The sequence below is a fragment of the Polyodon spathula genome, chromosome 3 (genome assembly GCF_017654505.1).
Source record: "Polyodon spathula isolate WHYD16114869_AA chromosome 3, ASM1765450v1, whole genome shotgun sequence".
Classification (NCBI taxonomy): domain Eukaryota; kingdom Metazoa; phylum Chordata; class Actinopteri; order Acipenseriformes; family Polyodontidae; genus Polyodon; species Polyodon spathula.
Window position 1 is genome coordinate 48,267,127 of NC_054536.1, and position 22,338 is coordinate 48,289,464.

Consider the following 22,338-nt stretch of genomic DNA (forward strand, 5'->3'; position numbering starts at 1 on the left):
TCAACTTTCCCACTAAGCTGGCTTCCTGGCAGGGTGCACTTGATTGTACATGAAGGCAGAAGGGAGCTCTATCACAAAGTCACCCAGCTGTAGGTGTTAAAATCTAAAAGGGATTTAAGCCTTACAACACCTTTACAACAACTAAAGGATCTGTAAGAGTAGAAGACTGAACAATATCACACATCAAGAAAGTATTATATACTAATGTTTCCTCTAAAAGCCAAACAGGGCTAATGTTTTCATTGTTTCTCTGCTCAATACGCACCCACTGCCACACCCTCAGCAGGCTCTTATATTAGTCTGGCAGTCGGGCCACCTCCAGTTTCCTCTTTTCCAGCAAAAAAAGACCCCTGTCCAGACCCAGCCTCCCTACCTGCTGCAAGTAGGCAAAGCCAAGCTGCCTCTACGGGAGGTGTTCAGAGCAGTACAACAGCCTCTGCAGGGCCTGCAACCTAAAAGCCGCCGTCCTGCTAGAAAGTTCCCTGCCCCCCCCCCCCCCCCCCCCCCCCCCCCCCCCTCTCGGCCAGCGGCAGGTACAGCACACTCTGTCTGATCAAGTGCACTCAATCCCTCAATCCCTTTGACAGAAATATGAGTTTTTGTTGTAAATGTCCCTCCCAACCTGTGAGGGCGCTAAGTAGCGAAAGGGGAAGTCATTGGACGGGCTGGCCTGACAGTTCATTTCCAGGGTCGGGAAGTCGGTCAGCCTGGAAGAAAGCGAGACTCAGTTGCAGGAACGTATTTGACCCCTGGTAAACTGTGTAGCAGCTGCAGGCAGTAGAGGCAGCTGCAGTCGTTTACCAAGGGGTCATGCTTAATAGCGTAGGGGACAGAGAATCGTAAATCTTTTTCTTCGCTTTGGTTTGTGTTTTAAACCTGTAAGGACTGGTGAGACAACCTGTGATAAAATCATGAGTGTTTGTTTGTTTGTCATGTCTATAATTGTTACTTGTGTGTTCATAGACGGCTTACATGTTCCTTAGCTGTCGCTAAGGGACAGCAGTAAAACCTGTAAAAACACTCCACTTTTGTCACTTAATAAACTGTATCACTGTTGAGGCCATGTGTGCTTTGCACAGGGGGGTATATGTGACAAAGTTCCCGCCCCTGTGTGTCTGTTCTGTATATGTTGCGTGTGGTGTGTTAAATGTTGGTGAATAGGCATTGGTACACAGGATATAGACAGGTCTGTGTCTCATGTGTGTCTAAAAATGTATATTTGTATTTAGGCACGAGGATTGCACAGCACTTCACGTGCAAGTAAAAAGTAATACTATATGAGCATGGGGAATTGCACTTTATTAATTCACATGCAGTTGTACCGCGACTCCAATTGAATGATTGATTAGCAATCAAGTCACGGTACAGCTGGATAAAAGCTGCATGTTTTCACTCACTCGGGGTTGTGTGTTCGGTGAGTGGATAATGGGATAGGAGACGGAGGTAATAATTGTGATCATAATAATAGAAGTAAAATATCTGCTCACCATGTTTTTGTTTAGTATTAGTCTGTTTTGTTTGTCTCTTTGTTTTGGCTGCCAGTGCCGTGTCTTGTTTTTGTCGTTTTATTTTGTAATAGCCGTGTCCTATTTTTGTCCTGTTTTATTTTGTAATAATAAACTGCGCAGCAGCGCATCCATTTATCATCTCCTCTCTCTTTGTGTTTCTTCTGGTCTGACGTCCCCACTACAGCTGTCTTTGTGACAATCACCCACCACAAGCACTACAGCGCGCACCCAGGACTGGTTACCGTGTTTGTATATTGTGGGTGAGACCCATGTTTATTGTTTAGGGCTGCAAATCCCTGTTACTGTCCTCCGTGTTTTACGCAATGCTGTGTATAAGGGGAGCTTATTATTTGCTCGCCAGACCAGGATTACAAACAATAAAAATATGCTTTTCCATACCAGATTACAAATATCTATTTTATTCTTGTACTGCATCACCTCTCTCCCTGTTAATAATAAGCAGCCACTTTGCCACAATCCCCGAGATGGACACCCAGATAAAGGAGCCTGCCCTTGCTCCACTGTAGTCCAGCAGGTAAAACCAGAGGATGACAACCCCTCCAGTCACCCAGGAGCACCACCACCTTACTTTTAGCCCAGTTTACTTTAGCAGAGGACAGCTTTCCAAATAGTGTTTGACAGGTGCCTTTGCAGTCAATATCAGTCTGGTTGGCAATAAATACAGCAGTGCAGTCTGCATAGGCTGTGATCTTCACTGGGTTACCAGGACACTGAGCAATGTACTCTCCACTCAATACCCTCCTGTGAACAGGATGTGAGTGGTGTGGTAATAAATCCATGCCAAGACAGGATTCTGTGCTGGCTCTATGGCTGCAGCTCCCAATTCTCACTCCTCTCAAGAAAAGACAAAGACAAAAAAACACGAGACATGCAATAACACACGTTCATTCACTCTGGCTATCAATTCAGCGCAAGGGGCAGTACTGATGTAGTTGCTTCCCCTTTGTACCCAGAAACTCCTCCCTGCAAGCAACCCATCGCCATGGTTTCTCCACTGCAGGGCCGTCCCGCAGCTGCTTGCAATAGAGTCCTTTCAGGTACATGCAACTACATGCTCCCCCTAATATGGTCCCCTTCCGGTTTCCGCTTACCGCCAAAACGGTCCATGTAGGAGGAAACGTACCACCAACCTTACAGAACGCCCTTTATGATCGGGAGGGAGATTTAAAGTTCGGATCTTTTTTCTCTCTGTCACATATCTCACTCCTCAGAGTGATGCCGAAGGAACACTCGATCAACTCTAAGTTCCCCAAAGGTCCCCCCTCCCATGAAAAAAAATCTGCATTTTGATGCATCTTACCCGCACGATGTTTCACAATGTTTTATAGTGGAAGGGATGCAGCGCCAGATACCACAGAGTTATCCTGGCGTTATTGTCCTTCATCATAAGAACATAAGAACATAAGAAAGTTTACAAACGAGAGGAGGCCATTCGGCCCATCTTGCTCGTTTGGTTGTTAGTAGCTTATTGATTCCAAAATCTCATCAAGCAGCTTCTTGAAGGATCCCAGGGTGTCTGCTTCAACAACATTACTGGGGAGTTGATTCCAGACCCTCACAATTCTGTGTATATGTAACCACCTTAAAGGAGCGTGATCCATGACAAGAGTGAAAGAACTTCCGAGCAAGTAATAGCGAAGGGCGTGAGTGGCCCATTTAATGGCCAAAACCTCCTCAATGACGGAGTAGTTGATCTCTCATGGAGCCATTTTCTTGCTCATATAAATAATTGGGTGTTCTTCACCATCAACTTGTTGGGACAGGACCGCCCCTAGACCAATCTGGGAGGCATCTGTCTGGAGGATGAACTCCTTACTGAAATCTGGTGAAATAAGCGCTGGTGCCTAGCATAGACTCCTCTTAATCGGATCAAAGACCCCCTGACACTCCACTGTCCATCTAACTATTTTTGGAGCCGTTTTCCTGGTGAGTTCTACTAAGGGGTTAACTATGGTGGCATACTCTGGGATAAAGCAGCGGTAATAGCCTGCTAACCTCAATAGTGATCTCACCTGCGGCTTGGTCCTCGGGATCGCCGTCTCCACTAGAGCCTGGACTTTAGAGGTGATTGGCTTTGCCTGCCCATTACCCATAATGAAGCCAAGATATTCTGTTTCTTGTTTGCCGATTGCACACTTGCCAAAATTAGCCGTCAGCCCTGCCTCCCTCAGTGACTGAAGGACGACCGAAGGAGGAGCAAGGTCCACACCCTTTTAGGCAACGTAACACTGCAAGACCTGGTCCATCAGTCTCTGAAAGGTGGCCGGGGCTCCTTGCAACCCAAAGCGCATGGTCTGGAAATGGAACAAGCCACCTGGGGTAGAGAAAGCAGTTTTCTCTTGCCAGTATCCCTTTGTCAGATCCAAAGTCCTCTGCAGACTTTACCTCTTCTACCATAGACGGGTAAGGGAGTCACTAAGTGGGCCCCCCCACCCGACCGCCACCCACCCAGATTTGTGTCCCAGATGCTGACGATCAAGGCCACCAACAGACTGGGGCGGTGGGAGCTAAAGGGCGGCGAGGCGCTGATGGGGTGCTAGGATCTGGTCCATCATCTCTCTGAAAGGTGGCTGGGGCTCCATGCAACCTGAAGGGCATGGTCTGGAAATGGAACAAGCCACCTGGGGTAGAGAAAGCAGTTTTCTCTTGCCAGTATCCCTTTGTCAGATCCAAAGTCCTCTGCAGACTTTACCTCTTCTACCTGTATCTTCTCACACCACTACATCCCAAATCACGAGCAATCATTCCTCCAAAGATAACACCCTCGGTGGAAACTTTAACTCTGTGTCGGCAGGTTAACCTTTCAAAAGAAAAGTTTGGAGGCGGCCTCCTTCTGCCCTGGCCATCCTGCCCTCAGCCGCTGACAGAGCATCGGCTCAGCACAGTGAAGCTGTTTAACAGTACAGTTTGAAACAATACATGCAAATCAGTATATAAAAACAAAAGACTGACAAACCTGCCAGCGGCGCTCACACACACACACCACCACCTCCTCACAGAATTCACTCTGGCAGGCAAAACAAGTCAATAGGTATATATTGAAGTTTTTGACTGCTGACTGACCTAATGTTGACACACTAAAGTCTTAATTTTGAAATGGAGCTGAAGTGACCAATCTGTTGGATTACACTACTTCAATATTAATTTGACACAACAGAATTTTTTGCCTTGCTTTTCGAGAGATTTTGGCAGGACGACCACTCCTGGGAAGATTCACTACTATCCCAAACTTTCTCCATTTGTGACAGTATGGCTCTGACTGTGGTTTGGTGGAGCCCCAGAGCCTTAGAAATGGCTTTGTAACCCTTTCCAGACTTATAGGCATCAACAACTTTTTTCCAGAGGTCTTCAGGAATTTCTTTTGAACGTGGCATGATATGGCTCTAGAACCAGTGTGCTGACAACATCACTCTGATGGTAAGGGCCAAATTTAGTCAGATTTATATTGGGCAGCGCTGGCCCAAATCAGACTTGATTGTTAAGCAAAGTATTCAAACAGCTGACCCTAACTGACCCTTTAATTGGGTTGAGTTAACTAGGGGGGCAATAACTTTTTCACACCTGAAAATTGCATGTTTGATTACCTTGCACACCAAATAAATGAAAGAAGCACCTAACTTTGGTGTCATTTTTTCTCTCAGACTCCCTCTATATACTACTACTACAACCCACAAAAAGATCTGACCAAATTCAACGTGAAAAATGTGCAAAAATGCAGAAAATCAGACAGGGGACAAATACTTTTTCATGGCACTGTATCTAGTATTGCACTAGCAGTAGTATCAGACAATTGTAGTAAGGCAAAAAACATGCTACTAGCCTCGTCGGATTTTGGAAAAACAACTTTCATGCAAATAACTAAGGATGCTTTTTTGCTTACTGTAGTTGATTCGTCAATCATGAAGCCAATTTTCAGATCCTCGCTGATAATTGATTCAACTAACTTTCTTCTAATAGATTTTGCGATGTGATCCGTGATGTCGGTGCAAGAATGATCAGACTGCAGTACTCGTCCAACATCTAACCCATTTTCTGATTGTAAATTTAGAAGCACAGCCAAATCAGTAAACGGTCTGTTTAGTTTTGCTAGTGTGTATACTGTGCAAAATACACTTTTATGCTATTTCAATTTGTTCCTTTTTAGCTGCCTCGCATATCACTAAACTTATTTTGTGCCCTATGCTGGTTTTGTGGTATATTTTTATATTTTTTTCCTCATAGACTGACGTTTCTTTTCGTCTGTGTCACCAAAACAAGACACTCTGCACTCTATCCACACTCGAGACAGTTTTAGGCCTTGTGATTTTAAAGGGCCCAATGTACCTGCAGATTTGCATGCTCGGCATCCAGGGTTTCTGTGACGTCATACATTACGAGAGTGAAGGTCGACTAATTTATAAACTGCCACAGAAATCCAAGATGGAATTGTTTTCCTGTAACTCACTGAAGAGGCCCATCTATTATTTTTTTATAATACATGGATACTCTTGTGGTGCTAATATTAAAGAAGACGAAGTTCAGCAATACAGTTGTGTTAAACTTAGTGTTTCAGTGCTGTACAGATGTTCTGTGTCATCATCCTTTAGTACTTCAGCTTTATTTGGATGATTGCCTTTACCTGGTTTTAATTTCCCGTTCCTCATCATTTTCTCAGAGATACGAATGTCCCATTTTTTTTTTTTTTTTTTTTTTTTTTTTATTCTCATTTTGTTGGTCATTAGTGAACATTTCTGTATTGCGGGTGTTTGTCGAGTGATTGAAAACAAGACTTTTTGTGTTTCAATTGAAAGTGATGGTCTTGAGGATTCAAATCCATCAAAGTTCAAGGAATAATCACTTTTTGACATCACAACTCTGGTATTATACCTTTTTTAGAATGGCTCAGGATGCAAATATAGCCTTCAACATGTATGTATCTCTATATATATATATATATATATATATATATATATATATATATATATATATATATATATATAATATATCTATTATGTGCCCACTCTACCCGTTGGGCCGTGTTGCGTGGACAAATATACGTCTGGGTCTAGCCAATATTGTGCCATAACACGAGGTCCCTTCCATAATGCCATTACAGTAGCTCTTTTATTCTCGTTATAAGGCGGAACACAAATAGCACAGTCCTGTAACTGTGGCTCCCCATTTTAGCATTATAAAGGGTGAGCACTGTGTGTGTCTATATAATATATATATATATACACACACACACACACACACACACACACACACACACACACACAGTGCCTATAGAAAGTCTACACCCCATTGAACTTTTTTGTCTGTGCCTCAGAGTTTCATGCATTTAAATGAGGATTTTTTCCACTTATCTACACACCATACTCCACACTGTTCCAAAAAAACTCCAAAATGTTTTTATTGAGAAAAAAGTCTGAGAGTCAAGAGCCTGTTGGGATAGGTCTCTACCAACTTTGCACACCTAGATTTGACAATATTTGACCATTCGTCTTTACAAAACTGTTCAAGCTCTGTCAAGTTCCTTGGGGAGCATTGATGGACAGTAATCTTCAAGTCATGCCACAAATTTTCGATTGGATTTACAGTAGGTTGGGGCTCTGACTGAGCCACTCAAGGACGTTTACCTTTTTGTCCCTTAGCCACGCCAGTGTAGCTTTAGGTGTGTGCTTTGGGTCGTTGTCATGCTAAAAGGTGAATCACATGACTACAGAATCTCCTGAGTGTTTTTTTGCATACTTCAAATGGGATTCAAGTTGGGCTTTCTTTAGTAATGACTTCCTTATTGCCACCCTACCATACAGGCCAGATTTGTGGAGTGCTTGGGATGTTGTTGTCACATGCACACTTTGACCAGTCTTGGCCATAAAAGCCTGTAGCTCTTGCAAAGTTGCCATTGGCCTGTGTGTAGCCTCTCTGATCAGTCTCCTTCTTTAACAGTCATCCAGTTTGGAGGGACAGCCTGATCTAGGCAGGGTCTTGGTGGTGCCATACACCTTCTACTTCTTAATACTTGTCTTGACCGTGCTCCAAGTGATATTCAAGGCCTTTGATATGTTTTAATACCCATTCCCTGATCTGTGCCTTTCAACAACTTTGTCCCGGAGTTCTTTTGAAAGTGCCTTGGTGCACATGGTTGAGTCTTTGCTTTGAAATGCACTACCCAGCAGAGGGAGCCTACTGGAACTGCTGAATTTAACCTGAAATCATGTGAATCACTACAATTTAACACAGGTGGAGGCCGCTTAACTTGGTGTGTGATTTTGAAGGCGATTGGCTACACCTGAGCTAATTTAGGATTGCTATTACAAGGGGTGGACACTTATCCAACCAAGCTATTTCAGTCTTTATTTTTAATTAATTTTTACAAATTTTGTAGAATAGTTTTTTGACTTGGGCATTGTGGGGTAGGATGTGTAGATAAATGAAAAAAAAAGCATTTTAATTCCAGGCTATAAGGCAACAAAAGGTGAAAAGTTTGAAAGGGGGTGTAGACTTTCTATAGGCACTGTGTGTGTGTGTGTGTAGTGAACAAAGAAATGGAAACACCTGGGTAAATGAGGGACACCAAATATATTGAAGCTAAGGGCTTCCACACAGGTGTGGCCCATGCGGTAATTAAGCAAATAACATCTCAGCATGCTTAGGGTCATGTATAAAAATGCTGGACAGGCCTGGTTGCCTATAATTATGGCTAGAATGGCTGCAAGAGGAGACCTCAGTGACTTTGAAAGAGGGGCGATTGTTAGGGCGCGTTTGGAGGGAGGTTCAGTGATCAAGGCAGCTAAACTTGCTGATGTTTCACAAGCAACGGTGTCCAAGGTGATGTCGGCATGGAACTCCAAGGGAAAGACATCATCAGCAAAGGGCAACAGTGGGCGGAAGCACATACTCCAGAATCATGATATCCATGCATTAATTCGTAGTGCAAGGCAAAACAGGCGAGCAACTGCAGTTCAATTGACTGAAAATTTCAACCTGGTGTGTGAGCAGCCAGTTTCAGCAAAAACGGTCCACTGAGAACTCCACAGAGTGGGATACCATAGTCGGGTTGCAGTGCACAAACCGCTCATCACACCTGGCGATGCACGTTTGCGAGTCCAGTGGTGCAAACAGCACAGGCAATGGACTACCGAGCAGTGGAGAAATGTGATATGGTCAGATGAATCATCCTTAACCATGTTCTCGAAAAATGGACGAGTGCATGTGTGGTGCCAAGCTGAAGAACGCTACAGTCCTGAATGCTTGGTTCTAACAGTGAAGGGTTCTGGTGGTTCCGTAATGTTGTGGGGCACATTTTCCTGGCATGGTTTGGGTGCACTCATTCCCTTAGAAGGCAAGGTCAATGCTAATCGCTACTTAATGGTACTGAGTGATCATCTTCACCCCCTGTTGCAGCATTTCTTTCCTGCCGGGGGTGTCTTTCAGGATGAGAATGTCCCCATCCACAGAGCGTGTGTGGTCGCCCAGTGGTTTGATGAGCATGATGCTGATGTTATCCTTATGTTATGGCCTTCTTAGTCACCACATCTGAACCCACTGGGATATTATGGAATGACGCCTGAGACGGTGTTTTCCACCTCCATCAACCAGGCGTGAGTTCCTTCACTTTCTCGTGGAAGAATGGTGCTGCATCCCTCCTGCAGAATTCCAGAGGCTGGTAGACTCTATGCCATGGCGCATACAGGCCGTACTAGCTGCACGTGGTTTCCCAATGCCCTATTAAGTGACTTTACATGTGTTTAAATTTTTTTGCCCACTACCTGGTGTGTGTGTGTGTGTCTATATATATATATATATATATATATATATATATATATATATATATATATATATATATATATATAATCACCTGTAGCAGTTCATTCAGAGCATGCTTTATTCAAATTGCACAATATCTGGCAATGTTCAAGTGAACATTTATCCAAAAAATCACTGATCTATAATTAAAGTTTTATCACATTGATTTAAGTAAAGTACTAAGTTTAAATATGTATGTTCATTTAATGAAATAGTAAATTTGCATGTAATATATTAATAGAATTGATATACATTACTTAAAACACATTTTAATCAATATGTATATTGATGAATAAACTGATGTTAATGTATTGAAATAAAACACTTTTAAACAAATGTTTACTTTTCACTGGAACATTTTTATTGTGCGTAGTGATATCTACTGTTATTGGATTTTTTTTTTTTTTAAATGTATTTTGTTAATTTTAAAAAGTAAATCAGCTAATAATTTTCTAATCATTTTATAATAGCATTAAGATACTCCAGGGGTTGGATTTACATGATATAACCGCACACCTAAGGTTAAAGACGCTCCGCTTCGTATTGTGTGCGGTTATATCATGTCAACCCATTCCCTGCCGTGCCTTAATGCTTCATTAGCATGCATTAGCACAGTTTATGCAATTGTGTGGAATAAAATTGTACATTTTATCCAATCAATGTATAATAAATAATGGTACGGTATTTTTTTTCAGACACAGTATGCAAGTCATTGCTATTAAATTCAAAAGCTGGTTGTTTGATTTTGGTGTTTTGGTTGATGTGTAATTAAATGTGAGGAGCTAATTGTTTTAGTATTTAGGAAATATCTATGTAAAATCTTCAGGTTATTTATAAAGTGTACCCATTTTGTAATTGTGGTGAGCGATTTATTTTAAAATGTTGGTTAATGGTGTGAGGAATATTTTTAAAAGGATTGTCAGAGACTGATAACATTAGTTATCACGTTCTTCCTCCTCCTCCTCCTTCTCCCTGTGCAACCAGCTACTGTGCACATATAAACCTGGTCGGTAAATCACAAGTTATCAAACGCCATTGATGGGCAGCTGCAGTCTGTTTTACACATGTTTGCGTTGCAAACAGACTTGATAAATAGGGCCCTTAGGGTTTTGTTACTCTTCTGCATAACTGCTCCTCACTCCCTGAAACCCCAGTGCAAAGTGTCCAACTCAAACAGGTTTAGACAGTTTTATCCAGCCTATTGATCATTGTTTAGCGAGCCTTCTTTCTCTGGGGTCAAGGAGCAAACTGCTGACTGAAAGTAACCAGACACTGCAAGAGGCAACCTAATTACTTTATTCAGCTTCTCTGCAAGTGATGGAGAGAAGAATTGGAAAGCCGAGGTATTTTTTACCATAGGTTCCATTTTGTATGCATTTTTTAATCTGCAGAAAATTAAATGGCACAGATAAGCGAAAAGTGTCTTGAACTTTAAAGAATTCCCACTGTCTTGTCTCAAGCTCTCAGACTTGCCCTAATTGTCTCTAGGCTCTGCACAATTTAAATTACCTTCCAGCCAAACATAAATGTCAACGACAGAAATTGTGACAACCAGAGAAAGGGGATGGTGTCAGAGTAATTACATTTTCACAATACTTGAGTTTAAGTGTGGGCTGTACTGCAAGTAAGCACTTGATTACTCTCCAGTAACTGGCTTCAGTAGGCTTTGCAGACATTTCCAGAACAGAAGGTAGACTTGTTACAGTTTAGTTTATTACTCTGAAAAACACAAACAGTACAAAGTAAGCTTACATGTTTTAATTGTTTTGCCCTGGGTTTTGTGTAAACCTGAACAAAATGAGAATACATTATTTGTATTGGGTGTAACATTATGGGGATTTTAAATAGATATATAAAAATGTGTAGTATGAAAAGCCAAGCGATTTCTAGGAATAATAAAGAACAATACCTAAGACTCACTTTGAGTGTACATTGAATACAAAGTGTGTAAAAATGGCTTATTCTGCAAAATTTAAGTCAGCATACAGTAGCATTATGCAATTGTGTGTGAAAGGCAGTTTTAATAATAGTTGAAATGAATTAAAATGAACCTTCAGGTAATGGAGGAGGAAACATTTTGTGACTAGTAAATTTATGTACAGTAGTCTCTGTGTATAGGAACACCTTGCTTTTTTCTGTTCTGGTGAGTTGCTTCATCATTCTGTTGAATAATGTTGTGCATATCTGAAAATTGCTCCTGTACAGTCTCAAGTGTAACAGTTTTTGTATTCAATATATTCTTTTGGTCAGTACTATTGAGAGCAAACAATAATAAAAAAAAAAATACTATTGGAAGTATTTGAATAAATAATATATATGAATAGCAGTTGGGATTTTCAAGTAGTAAAATGCATTTTCAAGCACTTCTGTATAATTAGAAATTGCTTTTTAAAATAATTTGTGTTTCCGGTGTGTGCATTTCCAATAGTAAGGACACTGTCTGACGAACAATGAAATAGTAAGAAATCAGTCACATGCCAGTACCTGAAAACTAATAACACTTTTACAGGGAACATGGAAAGCATTTCATAAATGTTTTTTGTCATAACATTGGTTACAATGTTAAACTGTTGACCATTTGTAGTAGACTAATAAAATAATGATTACCTGTCTCTGGCAGAGGTGGTGGGAAAAAGTTTTTTTTTATTTAAATATATTTATATAGTCCAGTGCAGAAGTTAAAAGGGAATTCATTATTCAGCATGTAAACAATAGTTTGATTAAGCTGTTTCCCTATTACAAAAAATAGCTCTCTTTAGTAGTAGTTCTGTATATGAAGTTCATTTTTCTGAGCCCGAATACCGCATATAACATGTTTTACAGAGAAAATTGAAACTTTGACTGGGTCATTTTGTATTACTATTTCTCTTCAGCTATGTACTCTACCCTGAAATTGTGGTGTGTTACTTTCCTATTGAGAAACCATGAGTTCCCTTTCAAGTGTCATATGTTATCCATTACTGATTTGCTCTGTGTAGCCTGAATTATCTGAGTCGTATGTCAAAGCTGTGTATGAGCCCCCTCTGTGTAGGGCACGAAGACCCTGCCCCTGAGGGGATAAGGTGCTGTGAGCAGGAGGGATCAGCGCCAAATTTCTATTCAAGCCCGCCGTTCTTTAGTGAATTCAGCGACCTTGAAAGGTAATGGATAGCATTTCTATTTCAGGGAACTAGGGTTATGACATAACCTAACATTCCCTTTCAAGTATGAAATGTTATTCCATTACGAATTGGGATAGTATACCCAAGCTGTCACAAGTGCAGGACTTGCAGCACTGGCAGATGTGCTAAAAAGGGTAGACCAGGTAGCTACCCTTAGCACTGGTCCCAAAGCCCAGGTTTTGTATACCCATGACATATAGTACACAGAACCTAAAAAAAAGTGTGGGCAGAACCCACACCTCAGTGTGCACATGCAGCTACCTTTAGCACTGGAGTAAGTGTCCTGGAGGGGGCAGGTTGGCTAGATCATAGGCAATCCTGACAGCGCCCACTAATCACTTCTACAGCCGCTGTTTGGACAGGACTTGTCTGTGGAACTTCGACCCACTGTAGATAAAGAGCTGTTCTGCCTGACACCAATTCCGAGTCCAGTCAACATAGTACGCTAATGCCCTAGCTGAGCAGAGCTTCCTATATATATATTTCAGTCACAGAACTACTTCTGCTTCTGCATCTTCTTCTGCTGTTGCTGCTTCTGCTTCTGAATCTGCTTCTGCATCTTCTGCTTCTACTTCTGCATCTTCTGCTGTTGCTTCTGCTTTTGAATCTGTTTCTGCTGTTGCTTCTTCTGCATCTGCATCTTCTGCTTCTGTTTCTTATGCATCTTCTGCTTCGGCATCTTCTTCTGATGTTGCTTCTGTTTCTGCATCTACTTCTGCTGTTGCTTCGTTTGCATCTTCTACTTCTGTTTCTGCATCTCTTTTGCTTCTGCTTCTGAATCTGCTTCTGCATCTTCTTCTGATGTTGCTTCTTCTGCTTCTGCTTCTGCTCCACCTCCCAGAAGAAATAAATTGACCTGGAGCTCTGTTCATTAAGGTTTTATGTGAGCAGTGCTTCACTACCAGACCTGGAAGATTCATTCAGAAAACCACCCTCATACCATATTGTGCCAGTTCCTTGGTGCTTCACATTCCTTGTTTTCTCTTTAGTCTTGAGTGCCAGGGCCAGGATCTGCTTCCTAATTTTCTTGACATGATTCCCTTGTTAACAATTCAGGGATGCTTTTAAACAATCCAAGACGGAAGCTCTGCTCAGGACACAGGTGCAATGTTTAATACACTGAACGGATGACTGATAACAAAATCAGCCTGTTCTAAAGAGAAAAAGTAAGGTATACTTGAAGATTTATGAGAATGCTTGTAGCTAGTGCTTGGTCCCAGCCACAAACATTTACTTACTTTTTAGGATATTTTCTTCTCTGGCTGCTTCCCATTTTCATGTTTCATTCATTTTGAACACAGTCAAATTATGATGAACCTTTTAAAGATGACCCTTTGAGAGTTTTATACTTTTTTCTTCTCCGATACAACGTGCTGCAGCTTTCAGGTGTCCTGCCACTGTAGTGTGCTACCTTGTTTTTATAATTGGCAGCTTTTGGGGGAAGGTCATTTGTGAAAGTGTTTTCTCAGTATTTTGGCTATTTCCCAAACAGTATTTTATGTTGTTTGTGTATTTGTTAGGTTTTATTAATTGGCTTTAATTCTAATTAATAATTAATAATCTTTTATCAATAATATATATTTTTACAATTATTCCTGTAACTGGATGCTTTTAATATATTTGTAAAACACCTGAATGAAGAGTATTATTTAACCCCTCTGTAAACAATTACCCTGCACCCAGTTTTGGTTGGAGACAACTCTCTTCCAATAATGATACTGGCATTTAGACTTGAGACTTAGCACCAAGGGTGGGGAAACAGTTATGTTCCCATATAACTTAAATATGTTTCCTGTCAAATGTAAACTGAAAAATGGCATCCTGGTTATTGGCTTTTGCAGTCAAATGACTTTAACAGCTTTTATTGGTAAAAGTCAGCAGAGGTTGGCTGTGCTTATCATTTTCAGAGAAAGTTGTCTATCCATAGCAATTTCTAAAATGGGTGTTGTTTACAATAGAAAGCATCAGCCTCATGAGGATGTGCAAAAAAATGCATTCAATAGCTAATGGCTTCCCCACAGCTTGATTGCAGGTAGCCAGAAACACAATTAGAACCATGAAACATGATTTATTACATTTTCTTGATGTTACTCTAATGACTTCCCATTTCTTTAGGGTACATGGAGAGACAGCCATGACGCTATGCTGTGGGCTTAGATCATTCTTCCAATTTTTCAAAATGCCAGTTTATCTTCAGCAAACAAAACCTAGGACCTTCAGGCATGTCTACTTCAGAAGCCTGGCATCAACATCAAGACTGTCAGAATCAGTGGAACTTTTTGGGAAACTTTACCCTCAAGATGACTACACCAACGTCACCCCCAAAATACTCTCCAAAGTGGGGAAGAACTTGCACAACCAGAAATACCACCCATTGTGGCTGATTAAGGAGCGGATTAAAGACCATTTCTATAAGCAATACATAGGCCGCTTTGGGAACCCATTGTTCTCAGTCTACGACAACATGTGTCCTGTGGTAACCGTTGAGCAGAACTTCGATAGCTTGTTGATCCCATCTGACCATGCCAGCAGAAAGAAAGGAGACAACTATTACTTAACTTGCAACCACATGCTGAGGGCACACACCTCTGCCCACCAGCGAGATTTGGTGTGCTCCGGCCTTGATGCCTTCCTGGTTGCTGGTGATGTCTACAGGCGGGACGAAATCGACAGCAGCCACTACCCTGTCTTCCACCAGATGGAGGGTGTGCGTCTGTTCTCAATTCACGAGGTAAGATTGACTATTTTACTTGTTTACAAGTACAGTAATTCAAGTGTGAAGAATCTGTCACATGTTACTAAACAGAAGGGACTGTTAACTTAGGGCTAGTTGCTTAGTTAAACTTTAATTTGACATCGGCTCAAATGCTTCACCGAAACAAACTTTTTTTCTTTTTCAACTAACAGTGCAGCACACATCAAGGGTATTTGGAATGTCTAAGATAATTGCAGATTTCTTTTTTAATTTGGCCTGAAGATTGGGTGTAATGAGAGCTTGATGTGTCATTCAGAGGAAATTGGTGTGATCAACAAAATCTACAGTACCACAAAAACAACAGGTACTGGAATAGAACTATAAAGAGAAATATAAATGTAGTCGTATCTGGAACAATTCTCATTATTCTGAAACAGCACTCTATCTCAGCAATTTAAGCAATATGTAGGAAAGTGTTTGCATACAAGTTGTATCACAGTTGTATAGAATTATATTTTACATTTAATAAAGCTGCACAGACAGTAAGGCACCAGAGTTACATACTTGTTATTCCAGAAGTTGGCTTAATATGTGCTACATTTAAAAACTGGGAAAAAATAATTGTTGGACATACGTACATCTTAGCCAAGATTTACGTACATCTTCCACTGTTTTTATATACTGTGGTACAGTATTCTTGCAAGAATATTTTATTTCCTTCAGAGTTAGTTTTCTCCCTTGCCTTAATAAAGTTTTACTCACCTTTGCTGAATTAAGCCTTTAGAAGTGCTTTAATATAGAAGGCAGCTGAGCCGCACTTTCTTGAGAGACATCACAAGTAATATTAATAGCTGGAGGATGGCAATCCTGTCTCTTACTCCCAGTGAAATAAAGCAGTGAAGTTTCACAATGAAGTATACTGTACAGTCCGAGCTACCCATTCCACTGTTAAATCCTGTGTATTCTTGTAACACTGGCTTTTAAATATTCACTTTTTATTTTGCTACTCAAGGAAAGAGCATGCATTACATTAACACTTTTTTGTTATCACCAGTTGGCAACTTAAATCACAATTAGAACTTCAGATAACTAAAAAGGCATCTTGTGATTGATCAGACTAAAATTCGAATTACTGTAATTAATCATATCACAATGTGTAGGATGCGCTGAGTTAGTAAGATTGTTTTGTGAACAATTTACAGTCCACTACATAACACTGCATTGTGAATTTCCTGGCATGAATGTACATGTTTTACAGTAAGTATAAGAAAACCAACAGCCAGTACTTTAAGTATAAATGCATCCCTGGAGACTGTCGTGAAATTAATGTTTCCACTGTTATGCATGTTCACCAGGACTAAAGGCCTATTCCAGGGATTCAGTGTCAGAAGGGACTGGGGATCTGACAGTGTAATTTGCTGAATGCTTTTGACTGAATAGTATAAAAAAAAAAAAAAAAAAAAAAACAACAACAACAAAAAAAAAAGCACAAGCAATTTGCAAATGCTCCTTTGCATGCCATAAAGAATCTGAGGGCTTCATTCAGAGACGGTTTGACAATTTGGGAGATGGCTTAAGACTGGTCTGCAGAAAGTATTAGATAGCTTCACTGACATAACATCCTACATTAAAAGCTCAGCTTGATGTGACAGTCAGCAGTTAGGAGGAAGCATATTGTTGCAAGGTCAGCTGCAGTAGGAAAGCACTAGCCAGTGTTTTAAGGTAATTTAAATGACATTAAATGACAAACAAACAAACATACGGCTTGCTGAATAGCATCAAGGTAAAACTATTTTAAGGCCAATTCAGATTTTATTCCTCTCTGGGAGAGTATATCCCAGGCAACAGATATAAGTTTGTACATCTTGAAAACTGCTTATCTAATTATGATCAACCTTGGTTAGGACATACATTATCATTATCATAAATTGTTCAGATTATCAAAATCAGGCACTTTTAAGGCAATGTCTGTCTGTCTGAATTTATGCACATCCATCCATATATCGGATTTGTATGTGAATGTAGATGATGCTGACAGTATTAGCTCTAATGGTGTATAACACCGTGTAACAGATTTTTTTTTTTTTTTGTTCCTGGGTAGTAAGTGTTATTTCCTAATTGCTTATGCCTCAAAAGTATAGAAAATGGCTATTATTCCCCACAAACTTTGCTTTTGTGACCAGGACAGGTAAATTTAAAAATATCATTATTTCCAATGAGAAAATGGGCGAATTTGTGTCTTTTCATTCACAGGAAGTCAGAAAAAAACAACATATGAATCCAAATTAACATGTATTTATACTAAAGTAGTACAAAAATGACTACAAAAGATTTAGAAGTGAGTAGTTTTTCGAGATTTACAATTATACTGTAAATTTACTGGGAAAATAAATTTAATAGTGTTTTTGGACAACTGAAATTAGAGCACTGATAATATTTTTAATATACAGTACAGTACCAGGGTTTAACATTTGTGTTGATAAATGAGTGCCAATATGTACATTCACTTAATTAGTGTTATAGTTTAATTTATCTAAGTGATAAATACAGTATGGCCAATTCATGATTTCAGAAATTATAACATTAACAAGCATGTCAGTGACATTTATCTTCCACCGTGCCTTTTCCATTCTAAAGCCATTAGATTAGTAAATTAGATTAGGAAAAGTTCTGACCTACGCTGCTGTGCCACTTTATGATAAAATACTTGTGCTGAGGAATGTCAGTTTCAAGATTCACTACACTTGGGTGGTTATTATATGAAGTTACAGTGTCTTTCCCTGCAGCTGTTTGCGAACGTGACAAACGGAGAGGACCTGCTGCTCTTTGAGAAGAGTCCCCGCACTCCACAAAAGCAAGAAACTCACACCCTGGAGGCAGTGAAACTAGTGGAGTTTAATCTGAAGCAGACTCTTAGCAAACTCATGACTCACCTCTTTGGAGGAGGTAGGTACAGGTAGTCATTTTATTTTCATTACTGTTGTGAAGAAATAAATAAACTCAGTTGTGCGCAGAGAGAATCTTTTCTATGTTTACATTATAACAACAGCTGTAACTGTCCTTTGAAGTTGTACTGCTGTTAAGTAGGAGTTACACAGTACACAGTATTTAAGTGTAGTACCTGTTATTTTAGGGAATTACTCCTTTATTAAAGATGCACAGTATATTTGAGCATTTTCAGGTAATTAAAAGTGAAAGAATGTTGTCTAACATTTAAAAAAAAAAAAAAAAGTATGTCAGTAGCATGCATCCCAAACAATGGCTGTAACTTCAAAATGAAGTTTATAAGTGCAGTGATGTTGTCCGGGTTGGTGCTGACCTTTGGCGATAGCTCCAGATCATGTTAGCCGCCTAAACAATAGCAAACAGTATTGTCAAACAAGACAAAACAAACAAAACATTTGCGATATATTTCAAAACACTGGTCCTTCTGGGTCATTCTGTAACTATAACTGAAGGAGCAGATTTGCTTCGTCCCCTACTTATACCGTCACTCATGACCCCTTGGTAAACGATTGCAGCTGCTCCTCCAATCTGCGGGAACCCTAGGAATGAAGTATCAGGCCAAACAGTCCAGGATACTCTGTTCCCGTTACTTAGCACCCTCACAGGTCGGGAGGGAGATTTACCACTAAGAGTCATTGTCTTTCTGTCACAGTAATACATATGTATTTATTTATTTATTGATTCATATTGTGTCTGGTGGCTTCTCCTTTTAGCTCTGGAGACTACTGTACTATAGTTACTCTACACTTGTCAGTAGTGGCAAGTGACTAATACTATGAATAATTCTAATATGAGAAACGTTTTTTGTGAGTAACATACTGTGCAGGAACCGGTCCTTTTGTTTGTTCATAGTTACGTTTTTATATGTAATCATGGTGGATGTTCTGTAGGTCATAGGGATCTTCTTTTTCATGATAAATCTCATCTTTAAGACACACTCATAAATTCACATGCAAGTGAATAATTTATTTATTTTATGTTCCACATCAGTTACTGGTTTGTTTATTTTCACACAGTTTTTTATACAGTATCTTGCTGGTTTGGGTTTCAAGGACTTTAACAAAAACATAGTTTAGCTTTTGAAATACATTTTTTGCAGGCACATAAAGTAACAGTTATTAAGTTTTGTCATCTGCACTGTCTGATTCAATGACTGCTCGGCTTTATCTTTTTCAAAGTCATTGTTTTTGTTGATCTCCCCATTTAACATAAGACCAGAGGAATATTAAAGTCAGATGCTTCTAAAGTTAAATAAAAGAGATTTACTGATTTTTGTACACCGTAAATCAAGAGCAGGTAGGCAAAAGGTAATGTCATGAACAAATAAAATCAAATGTCAGAAAAGAGTAAATAAAGCATTGGTTTAGAAAGACGTAAGGGGGAAAGTAAAATCACAGGGTAGGCAAAAGTGGGGGGAGAAAGCAGTTGTTGGCAGATGATGATCCACTCACACCACTTTTTCAAGATGTTTGGCAGGGTGCCTGTAATAAGTCCGTTGTCGAGTACTTGGACTGTCAATGTACACAACCGTTCTTTCAAATATTAGGCAATAGACTGAGAATCTTATGTTTTAAAAGGGAGTAAAATAAAATATGTAATTAGTCTGGGCACTTAACTGAACCACATTTTTCTTTTTTTCTTTTCATCCATTATAAATGATAAATTCATGTTATGGTTAACATTACAGTTGGCTTTTTACAAAAATCTGCTATACCAGGGACACAAATAGCACTCTCATTACATAGCAGCTTGATCCATTTCTGGTTTTACCATGAGTTTAATAAGACATACCTGAGCTTGTTACCTATACATTGTGGATAATCATGCTCATATTAAAACCTGGAATTGGTTGAATTATTCGTTTAGTAATAATGATGAAATGAAAACAACATGAGAGAATGAACAGTAAAGTGGCATCTGTCCTGACATCACTATAACCCCAGCATACAAAATCACACCTGGACATGGTTTTATTAAGCTTTCCCAGCACCCTGCCATAGAGGATGCTTCAATTATTGTAACCTGAAGCTCATAAACTTTGAGATAAAGACTTAATATTTTCAGGGGGTAAAGAAACTCTCCAGGCAAATTTGACACCAAAAGCAATGCAACAAAAACAAAAAGAGGAAATAAATGATTTTATTTCAAGAACATTCTGTTTACACTGTCAGTTATTTTAAAAATAAATATCTTCAAGCTCAGTACAACAGTACTGTATGTAGTAATTACATGCAGGCTTGCTGTTATGACCATTATGACCAGGCTCGATTTTCTGTTAACACTTTTATAGAATAGTTTTCCATTCCCAACCTTTAAATCAGTATTGGTGCCTCAATAAGCAGTTGCTGTAAGACTCAGCTTCTCAAAAGGGTTCTGAAATGTGCCAATAATTTAATGGGTTATGTAAAAGATAACACACGACAGGGCATGGGTTGTGTTGCGTTAACACACGGCTGTGGTTGGGTTGTGTTGCATTAACACACGGCTATGGTTGGGTTGTGTTGCATTAACATACGGCTGTGGTTGGGTTGAAGGAACAAAGCGAAGTTGAGTCAGTGCCTTCATACCAACAAAGCCATATGTTAATGCAACACAACCCACAAGAACCTGGAATGTGTTATCCCGCTTTAAAACAGTCACAATAATAGATAGAAAAACAAACTTTTTTATATTTTTTTAAAAAATGATAAATTTTATTGTATGTTCTTCCACTATGCCACGATCAAAAGAAATCTCTGAGGCCCTCAGAAAAACAGTTATTGATGCTCATCAGTCTAGAAAGGGTTACAAAACCATTTCTAAGGATTTGGGGCTCCACCAATCCACTGTCAGACAGATAGTGTACAAATGGAGAAAGTTCAAGACCACAGCCACTCTACCCAGGAGCAGTCGTCCTACCAAAATCTAAGAACAAACCAGAAAATCATCAAGGAAGTCACAAAGAACCCCAGAGTAACATCCAAGGATCTGCAGACCACTCTCACTTGGCTGTTGTGAGTGTTCGTGACTCAACTATAAGAAAAAGATTGAACAAGAATGGTGTTCATGGAAGGATAGCCAGGAGGAAACCACTGCTCTCTAAAAAGAACATTGCTGCCTGTCTGAAGTTCACCAAAGAGCACATAGATGATTCACAAGACTTCTGGAACAATGTTCTCTGGACAGATGAGCCAAAGGTAGAACTTTTTGGCCTCAATGAGAAATGTTATGTTTGGTGAAAACCAAACACTGCATTCGAACAGAAGAACCTCATCCCAACCATCAAGCATGGTGGTGGGAGTGTGATGGTTTCGGGCTGCTTTGCTGCCTCAGGACCTGGATGCCTTGCCATCATTGATACAACCATGAATTCTGCATTGTATCAGAAGATTCTAGAGGAGAATGTTAGGCCATCCGTCCGTGAGCTGAAGCTGAACCGAAAGTGGGTCATGCAATGATCCTAAACATACAAACAGATCTACAAAATAATTGTTGCAGAAGAAGAAATTCCACATTTTAGAATGGCTTAGTCAAAGTCCGGACCTAAACCTCTTCGAAATGTTGTGGCAGGACCTGAAGCGAGCTGTCCCTGCAAGGAAGCCCTCAAATGTTACTGAGTTGAAGCAGTTCTGTAAGGAGGAATAGGCCAAAATTCCTCAAAACTGATGTGAGAGACTGACCAACAGATCCAGGAAATGCTTATTTGAAGTCATTGCTGCTCAAGGGGGTGCTATCAGTTACTGAATCTAAGGTTCACATACTTTTTCACACATGGATATTGGATATTGAATGTTGAATCATTTGTGGATAAATAAATGTTGAAATGATAAATATCATGTTTTTGTGTCATTTGTTTAATCAGGTTATCTTTTATTATTAGGACTTAGATTAAGATCTAATAACATTTTACTTTAAATATGTAAAAATCCTAAGGGGTTCAGAAACTTTCTCGGCACTGCTTTTAGCGAAAATGATTGAGAAAAACAAGTAATAAGGCACAATAGAATAGTAACAAAAAACTGTACTCAGGCTCTCCATTGCGAGTTTTGTGTGTTGATCATTTATTAATCAAACTGTAATTAAACAAAAAGTAATAGAGCGCTGGTTAAAAAGAAAAGCACCTTTTTCTGCTGCATGCAACCCCCCCAATCCCCCCATTGGCTGCAGCATAGGGGGA

At 39.8% G+C, this 22,338-nt stretch overlaps 1 protein-coding gene across 2 annotated transcripts in view; it reads left to right on the forward strand.

Moving 5' to 3' along the window:
* The window catches only part of fars2 (phenylalanyl-tRNA synthetase 2, mitochondrial), a 225,730-nt gene that overhangs the window by 57,004 nt on the left and 146,388 nt on the right, over positions 1-22,338 (forward strand). Inside the window, exons 2-3 of one of the 2 annotated variants that reach the window (XM_041245345.1) lie at positions 14,597-15,212; positions 17,948-18,122. In XM_041245345.1, coding sequence (XP_041101279.1) covers positions 14,616-15,212; positions 17,948-18,122 — 772 coding nt within the window. In that variant the 5' untranslated portion in view covers positions 14,597-14,615. The remainder of the gene's footprint in view (positions 1-14,596; positions 15,213-17,947; positions 18,123-22,338) is intronic. The other variant, XM_041245347.1, reaches the window with a different exon arrangement.